Source organism: Aedes albopictus, chromosome 3 (genome assembly GCF_035046485.1).
Source record: "Aedes albopictus strain Foshan chromosome 3, AalbF5, whole genome shotgun sequence".
In the NCBI taxonomy this organism is placed as follows: Eukaryota; Metazoa; Arthropoda; class Insecta; order Diptera; family Culicidae; genus Aedes; species Aedes albopictus.
In genome coordinates, this window is record NC_085138.1 from 339,068,849 (window position 1) to 339,081,897 (window position 13,049).

Consider the following 13,049-nt stretch of genomic DNA (forward strand, 5'->3'; position numbering starts at 1 on the left):
AACACATAAAGTTATTGTTGTAGATTTGAAGGGCTTTATTATAGAACCGGTTGGACAACTCTGAATGTCCCAAAGGTTTAGACTTTAGATTGCTCCAGTAACCGCGGTTGATTATGCAACGTTACTCAGTATAGCAGATACAGCTACTGTTACGAATGTAAACCTGAATTTGTGAACTCCAAGGTAGATTGGCTGACCAGGAGTATCCCTATAATGTCTATAAAAGCCATTGTAGATTTTAAGAGCTTCACGGATCTCAGTAGATTATTTAATGCTATTATCTATTTCGAAAACACATAAAAATTTTCTTGCAGATTTGAAGAACTTAAGTACAGGACAGTTTGGAACATCTAGAACATCCCAGAATATAAAACACGTTTTGATATTCTACACAAAGGTTAAATGAATACATATGAACATAACTCATATCCAAGTTCAGCTTTTAGAACAACTGGTATGTTCGTTTTTCCAAATTTCATGGTGTTCAAGATGTTCTAGGTTGTCGATGAAGTATCAAATACAAATATTTCTATGTTTTTCTTAATAGAGGACTCAATTTGCAACAACTTTGCTGAAGACAGTATTCTGTTTTATTGAATGGGTGAATTTGTACAGCCGTTTGTATATTGGGGTCATATATGATCCCTCCGGCTTCTATTGTGGATATTTTTAAATTTAGGAAAATGACTATTATGCATTTCAGCCCATAGTCCTACCGAAAAAGATTCCCAGCTCACCACGTTCGACATCTACGCTGCTGTCACATGGCCGGCTGACAGACAGGCTCTGAAAGCTCTTCACCGCCTTGAAGGAACGTTTCGGAAAGCCAAACATGAATAAATATAAAAAAGCATAAAGAAAGGTACAGAAGGCAAACCTTATCGGAATGTGTTGTGTTGCCGTGAGGAAAATAATAAAATAAATACGTAAAGTTTCGGGCCGCAAATCGAAATTACCCCCTCGGCAAGTGATAAAAACAAAAACATACACAACCGGTTGCGAAGGATATTTTTTTCGGAAACGAAAGGGACTCGCTGCCGGGGCAGGTCTCCTTTAGCACGGCGAGGATCCACCCAAAAGCTGCCAATGGAAAATATAGTGCTCAAAGAAACAATAATCATGGCGTAAGTCTTAAATAAACAAACGAATTATTGCAGTTTATTTTTTCCACTCTCTTATGAGTAGTAAATTGATGCACAATTTAAATTGCGTGTTTTTTATTTCAGCAGTAGCAACAATAGCAACAATATGTGCCGATTGTGCTTATCTGCAAATGGGATTACCGAGCCCATTTGCTACGACCAGCGTGATCAGTTTTTGCTGCAGAAAATCTACGAATGTACTACGCTTCAGGTGAGTGTGCTCGATGTGAGATGGTAGTGAGGGAGGATAGTGCTAGTGCATGCATATTGCATATGCGCCCATACAAATGAAAACAAAGTCCTTGGAGATGCCTCAAGTGGTGGCGACCGTGTAGAGTTGTTGGGTTGGGTTGATGGTCAAGATTGGAAGGGAGATGCCTCGTAGGCATCTTCCTAATTTGTTTATTTATCCGGAATGTACTGTAGCGATGTAAGTAGAAGTATGCGATAGAAATAATATTGGTACATATATGTAAATATAGATAGATCTCAAGAAGGTATTGAGGGATTTAGGCTACATCTAAGAACGGAGTGATTGATAAGGTATTGACAAGAGTGAATCGGAGTTTGAATATGTTGAAGATTAAAGCCTGCGTCTGCAATAATAACACAAATATATAAAAAGAGTTACATATAATAGGTAAAACAAAAAACAAAACAACATTGAGAGCTGTTGAGTTATTTTAAAGTGTAACAAATTTAGCATTATACTTATATTTTTTTTATATATGAAATATCAGAAAAAAACGTGGTGAAACCCACGCAAAATGTCTGATAGAATCATAGAGTAAACTCCTTTTAAAAATCTTTGAAAAAATACTGTTAGAATTTCTGAAGTATTTCTTGGTAAAATCCTTGGATAGAGCAAATTCCTAGTGGAAACAATGGAATGCCGTTTGGCCGAACGCCATTTGGCAGAAAAAAAACAATTGATCATACCACTGTTCTTCATATCAGTAGTATACCTCGACAGAACATCCAATAATGATTTATAGACAAATTCTAAGATTATATATTGGCGTTTCAGCGCCAACCAAATACTATATAGTAAAACTTGTAATAATAGCCTATGAATAAAAGAAGGAAATATTTCTAATGGTCATATTGGCAACTGAATTGTTTTGAATATTCGACCCAGTCGGTCAGACGGTATTCGGCCAAATTTCGTACGGCCAAACAAATGACTTTTCTTTTGAAATGCTACGAAAACAATTGGAAATATACACAAATATTTAATAAAGTCGTAACTCCATAATGAATCAACACATCCCAAATATTCATTCCACAATAAAATGTTATCTTTGACTAAACCAAGAATATGTACATGTAACTTTTGTTTTCACCAATGTAAATTATTAGAACTCACCTTATAAGAAAATTAAACATAGTTGAAGGTCCAAGAGCACTAATCTTAAAAATTCGAGGTGTGCCTTCGTCATCAGTAGATCAGCTCCAGAGGCACGTTATCCTCAGTTTGGGAAATGTTTTGCCTTCGTCATACCCCTTATAATAACCTCACACCCCTCTTTTCCCTTACCCAAAAAAGCAATATTACATGGTAAGAGCCTAACACTTCATAGAGCAAACGAATTTCAGGTCATTATTATGGATTTTCTGATACGGAGTCAAATTTCGTTCGTTTACAATAAAAATATTCATGTTTAATCTGCAACCTGATTAAATGTTTAAAACTAACATTTTAATTTTTAAAGCTAACTCACTTACATATTGATCTCTACAATACCCGTTAAGGAGCTCCTCGGTGTGCTGAAACAGGCATATTATCGATCTTGCATGAACCTAAATTTTTTTTTCCGTTAAAAGTTTAACCGTGCAGAAAAAGATTCTGGAGGGTAGAAAATGTTTCATCGGGGAAAATTGAAATAAAATTGATTTTAGTATTTTACCATTTTGCTCATATATTGTAGTATGCAGCTATGTGCTGGATGATGAACATACATGTTAAACAAATCAACTTAATGAGAATAAAAGCTTCGAGCTTTTATTGTATAACAATTAAAATGGTCTTCATATTAAATTTGTACGCTTTTCTTGGCGTTCGTACTACGTGACCGGCCCATCATAGTTTGCCGAATTTATACATTTTATTACAAACACAAAAAGCAGCTAGAACCTACAAAGAGCGTATATTACTAATGGTTTTATTACACATGACAAACATTTGACCAAAAAAGACCGACAAATGACCAACACAACATAAATTATGGCAACCTTGGATAAATGTCGGACTACATTGACAAAAATATTTGGACTCTTAATACTAGTCTACACTAATGATGAATTAATGAACAACATACAGAAGTGGCCTACAGAACTTCCCGTTTGACGAAAAGGTTCTATAGACTAGAACGCTGCTTAGATCTAACCCACAATTTGACGCTTACTATATAGGTCAGGCTCAGTTATCCAATGTCGGATTCTGAAGCTTCCTAAACATATATCTAAGGAACGAAATGTTGTATGAAGTTTGAAATGTTGACATTTTGTTAAATTAAAATTTCAGCTTCGTACAACATTTCGTTCACCAGATATATATTCGGGAATTATCAGCATTCTAATCCGTATAAACGAGTTTGATCTGTGCAAGCGCCGCTAACTGCACGAGCACAAAAGATGTTTCAAATACGAAGCATAAGAAAGCATGGAATCTATTTATCAAATAAGTAGATAAAAATTGTTCTTATTTTTGCTTATTTTGTTCAATTGAGCAAAAATACTGATAGCTTTTCGAATATAACTAGAAATTTGACGTATATTGTTCTCTGAGTTTGTAGTTATGTGTTGTAATGAATTGTTTACACGGTCTCTATAATTGTAAAAATATACCAAATGGAGAAAAACGATAACTCTAAAGCCTCCCTACTGCTAATAACATTTGTTGTAACGAAAGCATTCAATGTATGCTTGCAACAGTTATAAAATATTAACAGAGAAACAAAAATGTAACCGCTTAAATTTAAAAACAATTACTGTAAACCATATCATGTTTTGAAATTTTTAAATAAACTTGGATTATATCTTCCAGGAAGCTTCGATTTTAGGCATGTGGCCGATTGGAATAGCTGAATGTAAAAGCAATGGTTAACAGTTCTGTAAAAATCAGATCTTTAAAACATCTGATATGGTTTACCGATCATTGTGCTGCATAGTACGTCGGCCATTCGTCGAAGTCATTTAGGTGCCGAGAAAATATAATTCTAAGTTGATGAGAATATTACAAACAGAGAGGGGTGATAAGCCCATTCAGACCCCTGCATGGGCAATTTGGGTTGATGTGTGGAAATGACTTTGAAGGTTTGTAATATTCTAAGAGGCCTTAGAAATCCAACAGGTTACCGGGGTTACGGTAAGGGGAAAAGAAAGATTTCTCGCATTTGTATTGCAATCAGTCCACGCATATTGTCTTCTATGGTGTTGTAGTGCGAATAGATTATCGCATTCTATGAGTATTCGAACCTTGTAATGCATTGTTTATTGTGTAACTCTAATTTGTTTAATCTTGACAAAGTTCTGAAAACATGAATAGCGTTTTCATGGGGTCATTTCAGGCATTTAATTTGTATGGCAATGTCACACGCTATGTCTGAACTAGAAGATTATAAAAATAGAATGTACATTGGGTTTCTTTCCACAGAATATCAGAAATCATGCTATTTTATCATATGCAGAAACTTTTAAAATATTTCATCGGGGAAATTTTGATTTTTTCATCTTTTTAGCTGTTTTTCATACAAATTTGCATGAAAATCTCATTTCCGGCCAATTTCTCTCCCATACAAAATGTATTGAAAAATTTTCACCGATAGAATATTTTTAAACCTTCTGCAAATGAAAATATAGGTTGAATACTGATGTTCTGCGGAAAAATATCCGATGTACATTCAATTTTTATAATCTGCTGGTTCAGACATAGCGTGTGTCATGTTCTTAACTAGTAGTGAAACTTAAAGACAACGCGGACAATTCGATAAAAAGATTAATTAGGAGTAATCTATTTTCAGGAACTGAAGGGACATTTTTCTCCGGGGTGGCTGATTAGTCGGAGAGGGTATACCCTCCTATAGGAGTGCCCGTTTGTTTTAATTGACAAAATAAACAATCGGACGCTTAGACTCCGGGAATCTTCGCTATTCACAATACATCCATATTGCGTAATTTCAGAACCCAACCTCCATAAAACAATCTTGAGTTTTGTGCTAACTACCACATCTTTCTTAACATCACTTTCGGACTCCAGCCATCTTCGCCATTTCAACTACATATACCCAAATTGCAAGTTTTAACGCTTACAACTTTTTCAAATGGGACGCCATCATAAAAAAATTGGGGTCTTCAGTTAGCCTAGTGGTTAAGGTTATGGATCGCCAATCCGGAGGGTTCAATTCTCGTTCCGGTCGGGAAAATTTACTCAACTTCCTGAGCATAGTGTGTGATTGTCTTTGTACTTGTCTCACAATATACAAATTCATGCAATGGCAGGCAAATAAAGCCCTTCAATTAGTAACTGTGGAATTGCTCAAAGAACACTAAGCTGAAGCGAGGCAGGCCAAGTCCCAGTGGGGACGTTGTGCCACAATGAATAAGAAGAAGGAAGTGCTCCAAACATTAAGTTTAAGAGAGGCAGGCCAAGTTCAAGTGAGTATATCGAGTCATAAAGAAGAAAAAGATATTGTATTTTCTGATTCGGATTTTTGGACTCCGGAGCAAATACAAAAACAACCCTATATTATCATCCAACTTTTGAAAAATGTTTTCGAACATCGTAAAAAAAAATTATCCCTCTACGATTGGCTTTTCGGTCCGGATAAATTATAAGCGGGGCGATTCTATTTTATCTAACGCTTCGGCCCTTGGTTTGGGCCTTCTTCAGGGAGGCCCGAAAAGCTAATCGTAGAGGGATAATTTTGCCAATTAGTCGGTCTTTTCCACAATTAGATAATTCAGAAGCTGGCGCACTTATTGTTCTACCATTCACATTCCAGATATCGCCACTGAACGGAATTCCGTCCTCTCTGTGCACCATCTGCAAGTCTCGTCTGGACGAGTTCTACCAGTTCCGTTGGCAGTGCATCAAGAACGATGAAATCATCCGTCGGATCGCAGATAGCTTCCACAATAAGCCACCGGTCGACTCGTCAACGCCGTCACCGGTGACCTCGCAAAGCCCTAGTCAAAACCCCAAACAAGAAGTGATTGATCCCAACCCGACGGGTGGTGCTGAAATGCAACAAGTATCTACTGTAGATGCACATTCGCCTACGGAATACAACGGTGCCAGTAGTGAGGAAGATCGTCGGGTAGATCAACGGGCGGTGGTATCTGTTGGTTACGGAGAACAAGCGGACCATGCTATGGGAGTGAGACCACACGAGGCAGGGTACGGCTTAGGAGAACAAGGCCATCCTAGTCACGGTCAGTACGTTACTGGCCCAAGTATGGTTCCATACAGTGGTGAACATTCACCCGGATTTCATCCGGAGAACAAGTATCCCGTACCGCACCAATACGACTTTTCGGATTTTCGGAGGAAGCGCGGTCGCCCGCCAAAGCAAAAGTACGATCTATATCACCATCCTATCGTGAAATACGGCGAGAATACTATTGACGACGCGAAAGGCCCGGAGCCAGACCCTATTCTCACCTACGGGGAAGGAACATCTAGGGGCAGCGAATATCAGCATGGGCCGGTTTATGGTGAGTGGAGTCCCCAAACGAAGATCAAATTGGAGCAGGTTGAACAGCAACAAGTTCGGTATGATGAACAAGAATTAAGCTCACCCGAAGAGCAGGATCACAAAGTTTTACCAACTGGATCAACTCAAACGACTGTGCTGAGTCCGGAGGGTTTCGTAAAACGAAGTCGTGGACGACCTCCGCGAGAGGGTGGTTGTCCGAATCAGGATCGAACCGAGTACCGATTTCAGTGTCAGTACTGCGACGCTAGGTTTAAAGCGGCCATCAATCTGAAGTTGCACACCAATACTCACACTGGCGAGCGTCCGTACAAGTGCCAACTCTGCGATAAGTCCTTCGCCCATCCTAGTAACTTGAGTGTCCACACGAAACTGCACACCCAGGAACGAGTTAAAAGGGAAGGTGTCCCATCGGAGAAGAAGTTCCAATGCCCCTACTGCCATACGTTGTTTGCTTTGGCGTTCCAGCTCAAGATTCACATTAACACGCACACCGGACAGAAACCGTACGTCTGTAAGAATTGTGGAAAAGGATTTGCTCAGCCCAGCAATCTGCACGTGCATATCAAGAAGCACTGTCACAAACGAGTCGATTACCATGAACAACAGAACCCGAGTGATCAACATCATCCTTCAGAGCACATGGCTCCTCAGCTGATGAATCATCAACCCCAGCAACAGCAGCAACACTACCATCCAGCCCAGTTGTTACACCATCCAATCGATCCTCAGCCATCTCCATCCCATCAGCAGCACTCCCCTATCCTACATACTTCTCACACACCCCTGGATCCCAGTGCTCCGTTGAATCACACTCCCCTGCTAGCAAATTCAGTTGAACAGGATGCCCCATCCGAAAAACAACATGAAACTCCTTCCTGTCAGCATCCGTCGCCACCACCACCAACACATACGACAATGGGATTAACTTCGGTTATGTTGGTTTAGGGGAGAAGTTGTAATAATTGTTAAGCGGTACGACTAATGTAGTAACGATACACTAAAACATAACAGACTAATCGAGAATCAAAAATCTAGGCAACTACACAAATCAATAATACCTATGTTATAAATGTATGTCGAAAATGTCAGAAGGTAGTACTATATAGTGCCCGCAGCTCCTAGCATTTACGTGCATGTCTATCAATAAGAATGTTCTTTTAATCTTTTTTAAGATGAACTGTCTGTTTTCGATGTACTATATTAATTTTCATATATACATTGTAACAATTGTTAAATAAATAGAAAAAATAACAAAACTACAACTGTCACAATGTTGTTAATTCTGATGACACGCAATACATGGAACAGTTGTTAAATAGGTGGTAATGCTGCAGAATGAAACCCGTCAGAACGCATAATGGCACAAATAGCAAACTCACCTCTTTGGAAGAAACGGAATTGTATCAGAAGCTCAACGTATCCCCCAACGACGTCGTTTAACGGAGCGAAGGATGGGTGTCTCTTGAGGACTTGAGGATATTGAAAGGTGGAAGCAGCACATTGATGAACACCTACGCCATAGGCACGAAGACCAAGGCACCGAAAGATATCACTACGGAAGTGCAGCAGTAGGCGAGAATGAATGTTATGCTAAGGAAAGTTAAGGCCCAGCAGCACACAAGTCATAGAAGAGGCACTGTAGAGCAAGTTTTGGTTGCACAGAAGTCACTGTGACTTACTTCTAACATTGTGTTAGAGATAAGTGACTAGAAAGTGATCCGCAATGGAGGTGCCCATTTTAAATATGAGAACTTCATAGCTATCACCATGTCAACGGCGTCTACAAAGGCGAAATCATCTTACCTACCACAAACTCTACCTACCAACCAGCTACCACCGAACAAGCTTTAAAACCCCACCACCAAATATCTTGAAGTGTATCTTGAAGATGAAATTAATAAGAGCAAAATGGAACTATTGCAAGAACCACGAATGGAAGGGCCTGATTCAAAAACCCCAAAGGCAGTTTGCAAATTTCCACTCTCTGACTTGCGCGGAGATAGTTTAACCCACGAGCGATCGCGCTGTTGTATTTTGTACAACACGATGAAAAAATCTCGCTTTTTGTATTCAGCATTAGCGTGGTGCGGACGCAGGTAGTCAACCGCGCGAGTTACGGAAGGTTAAGAAAACAGCAGAAATTTGAAGTTTAGGATTTAAGAAAATGAGAGTGGAATAAGTAAGTTGAAAGTGGACAAAAGATAACAACCGGAAACCACTGATATCTATTATCATGGTTTGAAATGCGCGCTGTTTCATCCACAACAGGACCCCACCAGAATCCATCAGACTTCTATTTACAACCTCTACGTAGTCCTAGAGCCCCAGTCTAGGTTAATACCGGCATCGTTGTTGGCCGAAGTCTGATATATCAATATTGGTAACCTAGGATGCGTAAGAAACCCTAGGGCCGTCGCAGTTAAAGGGGGTGACCAGACGTGGCCGAAGCCTTAGAGAACGTCAGGGGAAAATCGGCGGGCCACTATAGATAACATAGGGGCTGTCCATAAACCACGTGGTCATATTTTTGGGACTTTTCAACCCCCCCCCCCCCCTGCGTGGTCATTAGTCCATACAAAAATGTTTCTTTGTCCATACAAAATGGTCATTGGCCTAACCCCCCCCCCCCCCCCCACATGACCACGTGGTTTATGGACAGCCCCATAGACTTGCGGAGACATGGTTGAGCAAAACGATTTTAGTGAGTTTTATGTTGTTTTATCGTGAATTTAGAGTGTACCGAGCGAATATGTCTTCACACGACCCATTGTCGCTATTGAACTCGTGGAGTTCTTCTTGGGATTCATCAGGGAATCCCTGCAGGGATTCCTACATAAAATGCTTTCAGGGATTCCTCCAAAAGTTTCTCTAGAAATTCCTACAGGCATTCTTCCAAGAATTTCTTCATGGATTCCTCCAGGAATTCCTGCAGAGATTCCTCCAGAAATTCGTTCAGGAGTTCCTCCAGAAATTCCCTCAGATATTCCTTCAGAAATTCTTCCATGAGTACCTCCAGAAATTCCTTCAGGAGTTCTTCCAGTAATTCCTCCAGATATTCCTTCAGAAATTCAGAAATTCTTTCAACTATTCCTGGACGAATTACCACAGAAATTCTTCCATGAATTCCTCCAGAATTTACATCAGAAAATTTTCAACAAAATTCTTCGGAAAATCCTCCAGGAATTTCTTTAGGAAATTCCACCAGGTAGATTTTCAAGATTTTCTCCAAGAATTCTTCCAGGAATTGATTCAGGGATTCCTCCAGGAATTTCTCCAGGAATTCCTCCGAAGATACCTCCAGAAATTCCTCTAGGAATTCTTTCCGAAATTTCTCTAGAAATGCCTCCCAGAACTTCCCTAGAGATTTCTCCAGGAATTCCTTGAGAGATCGTTCAACGAATTAGTTCAAAAAATCTTTCAGGAATTCCTCCAGAAATTACTCTACGAATTCCTCTAGGATTTCTTCAGTAAATCCTCTAGAGATTCCTTCAGAAATTCATCCACCAAGGAGGTGCGGCTCAAACAGCGTTTGTTCTGACAGCCATCGGCTGAATGAAAAACAGCGGCATCAATCCGTCAACTTTTCATAGGAAACCGAAGTTTTTTTACTGTTGGTAATAGTATAGACTATGGCTAGTTATACTTCCCTCAGTGATTAATCTGGATTGGCGAGACGCCAGGGAATCCGGGATTGGCGTCATTTGATTTTTTAGGTAAGTTGATTTTTAAGTATTTTTAGATAAAACAAAACAACGACCTTTTTGCCTTTCTCGTACACCAAAGTGTACCGAAAGGCTATATGTTCACTCAAAAAACGAATTTTCGATAGAAGGCTAGGAAGGTCAAGTCACATATACCAATCAACTCAGTTCGACGAATTGAGATGATGTCTGTATGTGTGTATTAGAGTGGGTCATCGTTTATATGGAAAAATGAAAAATTCAATGGTATCCCATCAGATCAAAGCTTTTTTGATCCCATTTCAAGATCCAAATAAGTGTGCAAAATTTGGGCACTATCGGTTATGTCTACGTTTTGCGCATCGCATTTGAAGTTTGTATGGGGTTTAACATGGGGAAACACACTTTTTTGCATGTCTCTCATAACAAGCTCGATTTTTTCTAAAACCATGTAACCGATAAAGTGAAAACATAGCCTAGGGTATTCTGAAAAACTTTGTCGAAGACCGTGAAGTGATCTGATGCTTATGAAAAAAGTTATAGCGTTGGCATTGCTTGGCGAAACAGCATGATTTTGTTGCTATTGTTATTCCTTTACATGTTAAAACATAAACACATGCATGCGGTTCGTTGGTTATAACTATTTTATTAAGCATCGGATCGCTTTGCGGTCTTCGACAAAGTTTTTCAGAACATCCTAGGCTATCATTTTATAGTATCGGTTAAAAACTTTCAGACAAACTTTTTCAACTTATGACAAAAATGCAAATAAGTATGTTTTCCCATACAAAATCCCATACAAATTTCAATTGCAATGCGCAAAGTGTAGATGCAACCGATCGTGCTCAAATTTTGCACAGATACTCAGGACCCGAAACTGAACCAAAAAAGCTTTGATCTGAGAAAACGGTTCCGATGACCCACACTAGTGTGTATGTGTGTATGTATGTCTGTGTACAAAAAAGGTCACTCACTTTTAAAGCACTTCCCATTGACCGATTTTACGGATTATAGCACGAATCGAACCGGAATATTACCGCATTGTTTGGTATTGAAAATGGTTAGGATCGGTCAAGGCGTTTTGAAGTTATGGCCATTTTAGTGATTCGGACCAGCACCGGTGGAACTGGTCATATATAAAGTGAACCAAGCCCCATCATGCGACACATCAAGCTGCTCCGATTTTTGTAACCTTTAGCATGGTTGACGAATTTTATGCGGTATACAATACTGGAGACCAGAAAATCCCCGATATCGGTCCAATATTCAAGATGGCGACCAGAATATCCAAGATGGCGGTCTAGAATCCAAGATGGTGGTTGAAAATTTTTAATCCCAAAACCATGAAATATGGGGTTTTTTGGTATGAGAAAGATGCCCGGAACTCAAAAATAGCCACTAGAATATCCAAGATGGCGGTTAAATATCCAAGATGGCGGCTCAAAGTTCAATATGGTGGCTCTTTAATGGAGTTTTAGGCCCCAATCCATGCAATATAGGTATATTTTGTATAGAGAAGATGTCCAGAGTCCCAAAATGGTGGCTAGAATATCCAAGATGGCGGACTAAAATTCAATATGGTGACTCCAAATTCAAGATGGCGGCTCTTAAATGGAGTTTTAGGCCCCAAATCATGCAATATGGGTATTTTTGGTATGGAGCAGATGTTCAATATGGGTATATTTGGTATAGAGAAGATGTCCGGGGTCCAAACGTGGCGACCAGAATATCCAAGATGGCAGCCTAAAATCCAAGATGGCAGCTCAAAATTCAAGATGGCGGCGTTTAAAGGAGGTTTAGGCCCTAAACCATGCAATACGGATATATTTGGTATGTGGAAGATTTCCGGAGTCCAAAAATAGCGGTCACAATATCCAAGACGGCAGTCTAAAATCTAAGATGGCGGCTCCAAATTCAAGATGGCGGTTGTTTAATGGAGTTTATTACCCTAAAGCCATGCAGCCATGCAATATGGGTATATTTGGTGTGGGGAAGGTGTCCGGAGTTAAAAAATGGCGATCAGAATATCCAAGATGGCGGTCTAAATCCAAGATGGTGGCTCAACATTCAAGATGGCGGTTGTTTGATGGAGCTTATGACCCTAAAACCATGCAACATGGGTATGTTTGTAATGGGGAAGATGTCCGGAGTCCAAAAATGGCGACCAGAATATCCAAGATGGCGGCTATTTAATGTAGTTTTAGCCCCTAAAACCATGCAATATGGATGTATTTGGTATGAGAAAGATGTCAGGAGTCCAAAAATGGAGACCAGAATATCCAAGATGGCGGTCTAAAATCCAAGTTGGCAGCTGAATATTCAAGATGGCTGCTATTCAATGGAGTTTTAGGTCCTAAATCCATGAAATATGGGTGTATGTATTTGGAATGGGGAAAATGTCCGGAGTCCAAAATTGGCAGTCAGAATATCCAAGATGGCAGTTTAAAATCAAGATGGCGGTCTAAAATCCAAGTTGGCAGCTGAATATTCAAGATGGCTGCTATTCAATG

At 39.6% G+C, this 13,049-nt stretch overlaps 1 protein-coding gene across 3 annotated transcripts; it reads left to right on the forward strand.

The window, feature by feature from the left end:
* Positions 1-807: 807 nt before the first annotated feature.
* On the forward strand, positions 808-8,121 carry LOC109424670 (zinc finger protein squeeze). 3 transcript variants are annotated; one of them, XM_029865253.2, is made up of 3 exons: positions 808-1,124; positions 1,227-1,353; positions 6,146-8,121. In XM_029865253.2, exons 1-3 carry the CDS (start codon positions 1,087-1,089, stop codon positions 7,802-7,804), a joined length of 1,824 nt encoding a protein of 607 aa, XP_029721113.2. In that variant the 5' UTR covers positions 808-1,086; the 3' UTR covers positions 7,805-8,121. The 3 variants fall into 3 exon arrangements, with proteins under 3 accessions (XP_029721113.2, XP_029721114.2, XP_029721115.2); XM_029865254.2 differs by having other exon boundaries at positions 822-1,124; positions 1,230-1,353; XM_029865255.2 differs by lacking the exons at positions 808-1,124; positions 1,227-1,353 and adding an exon at positions 1,378-1,572.
* The last annotated feature ends 4,928 nt before the right edge of the window (positions 8,122-13,049 follow it).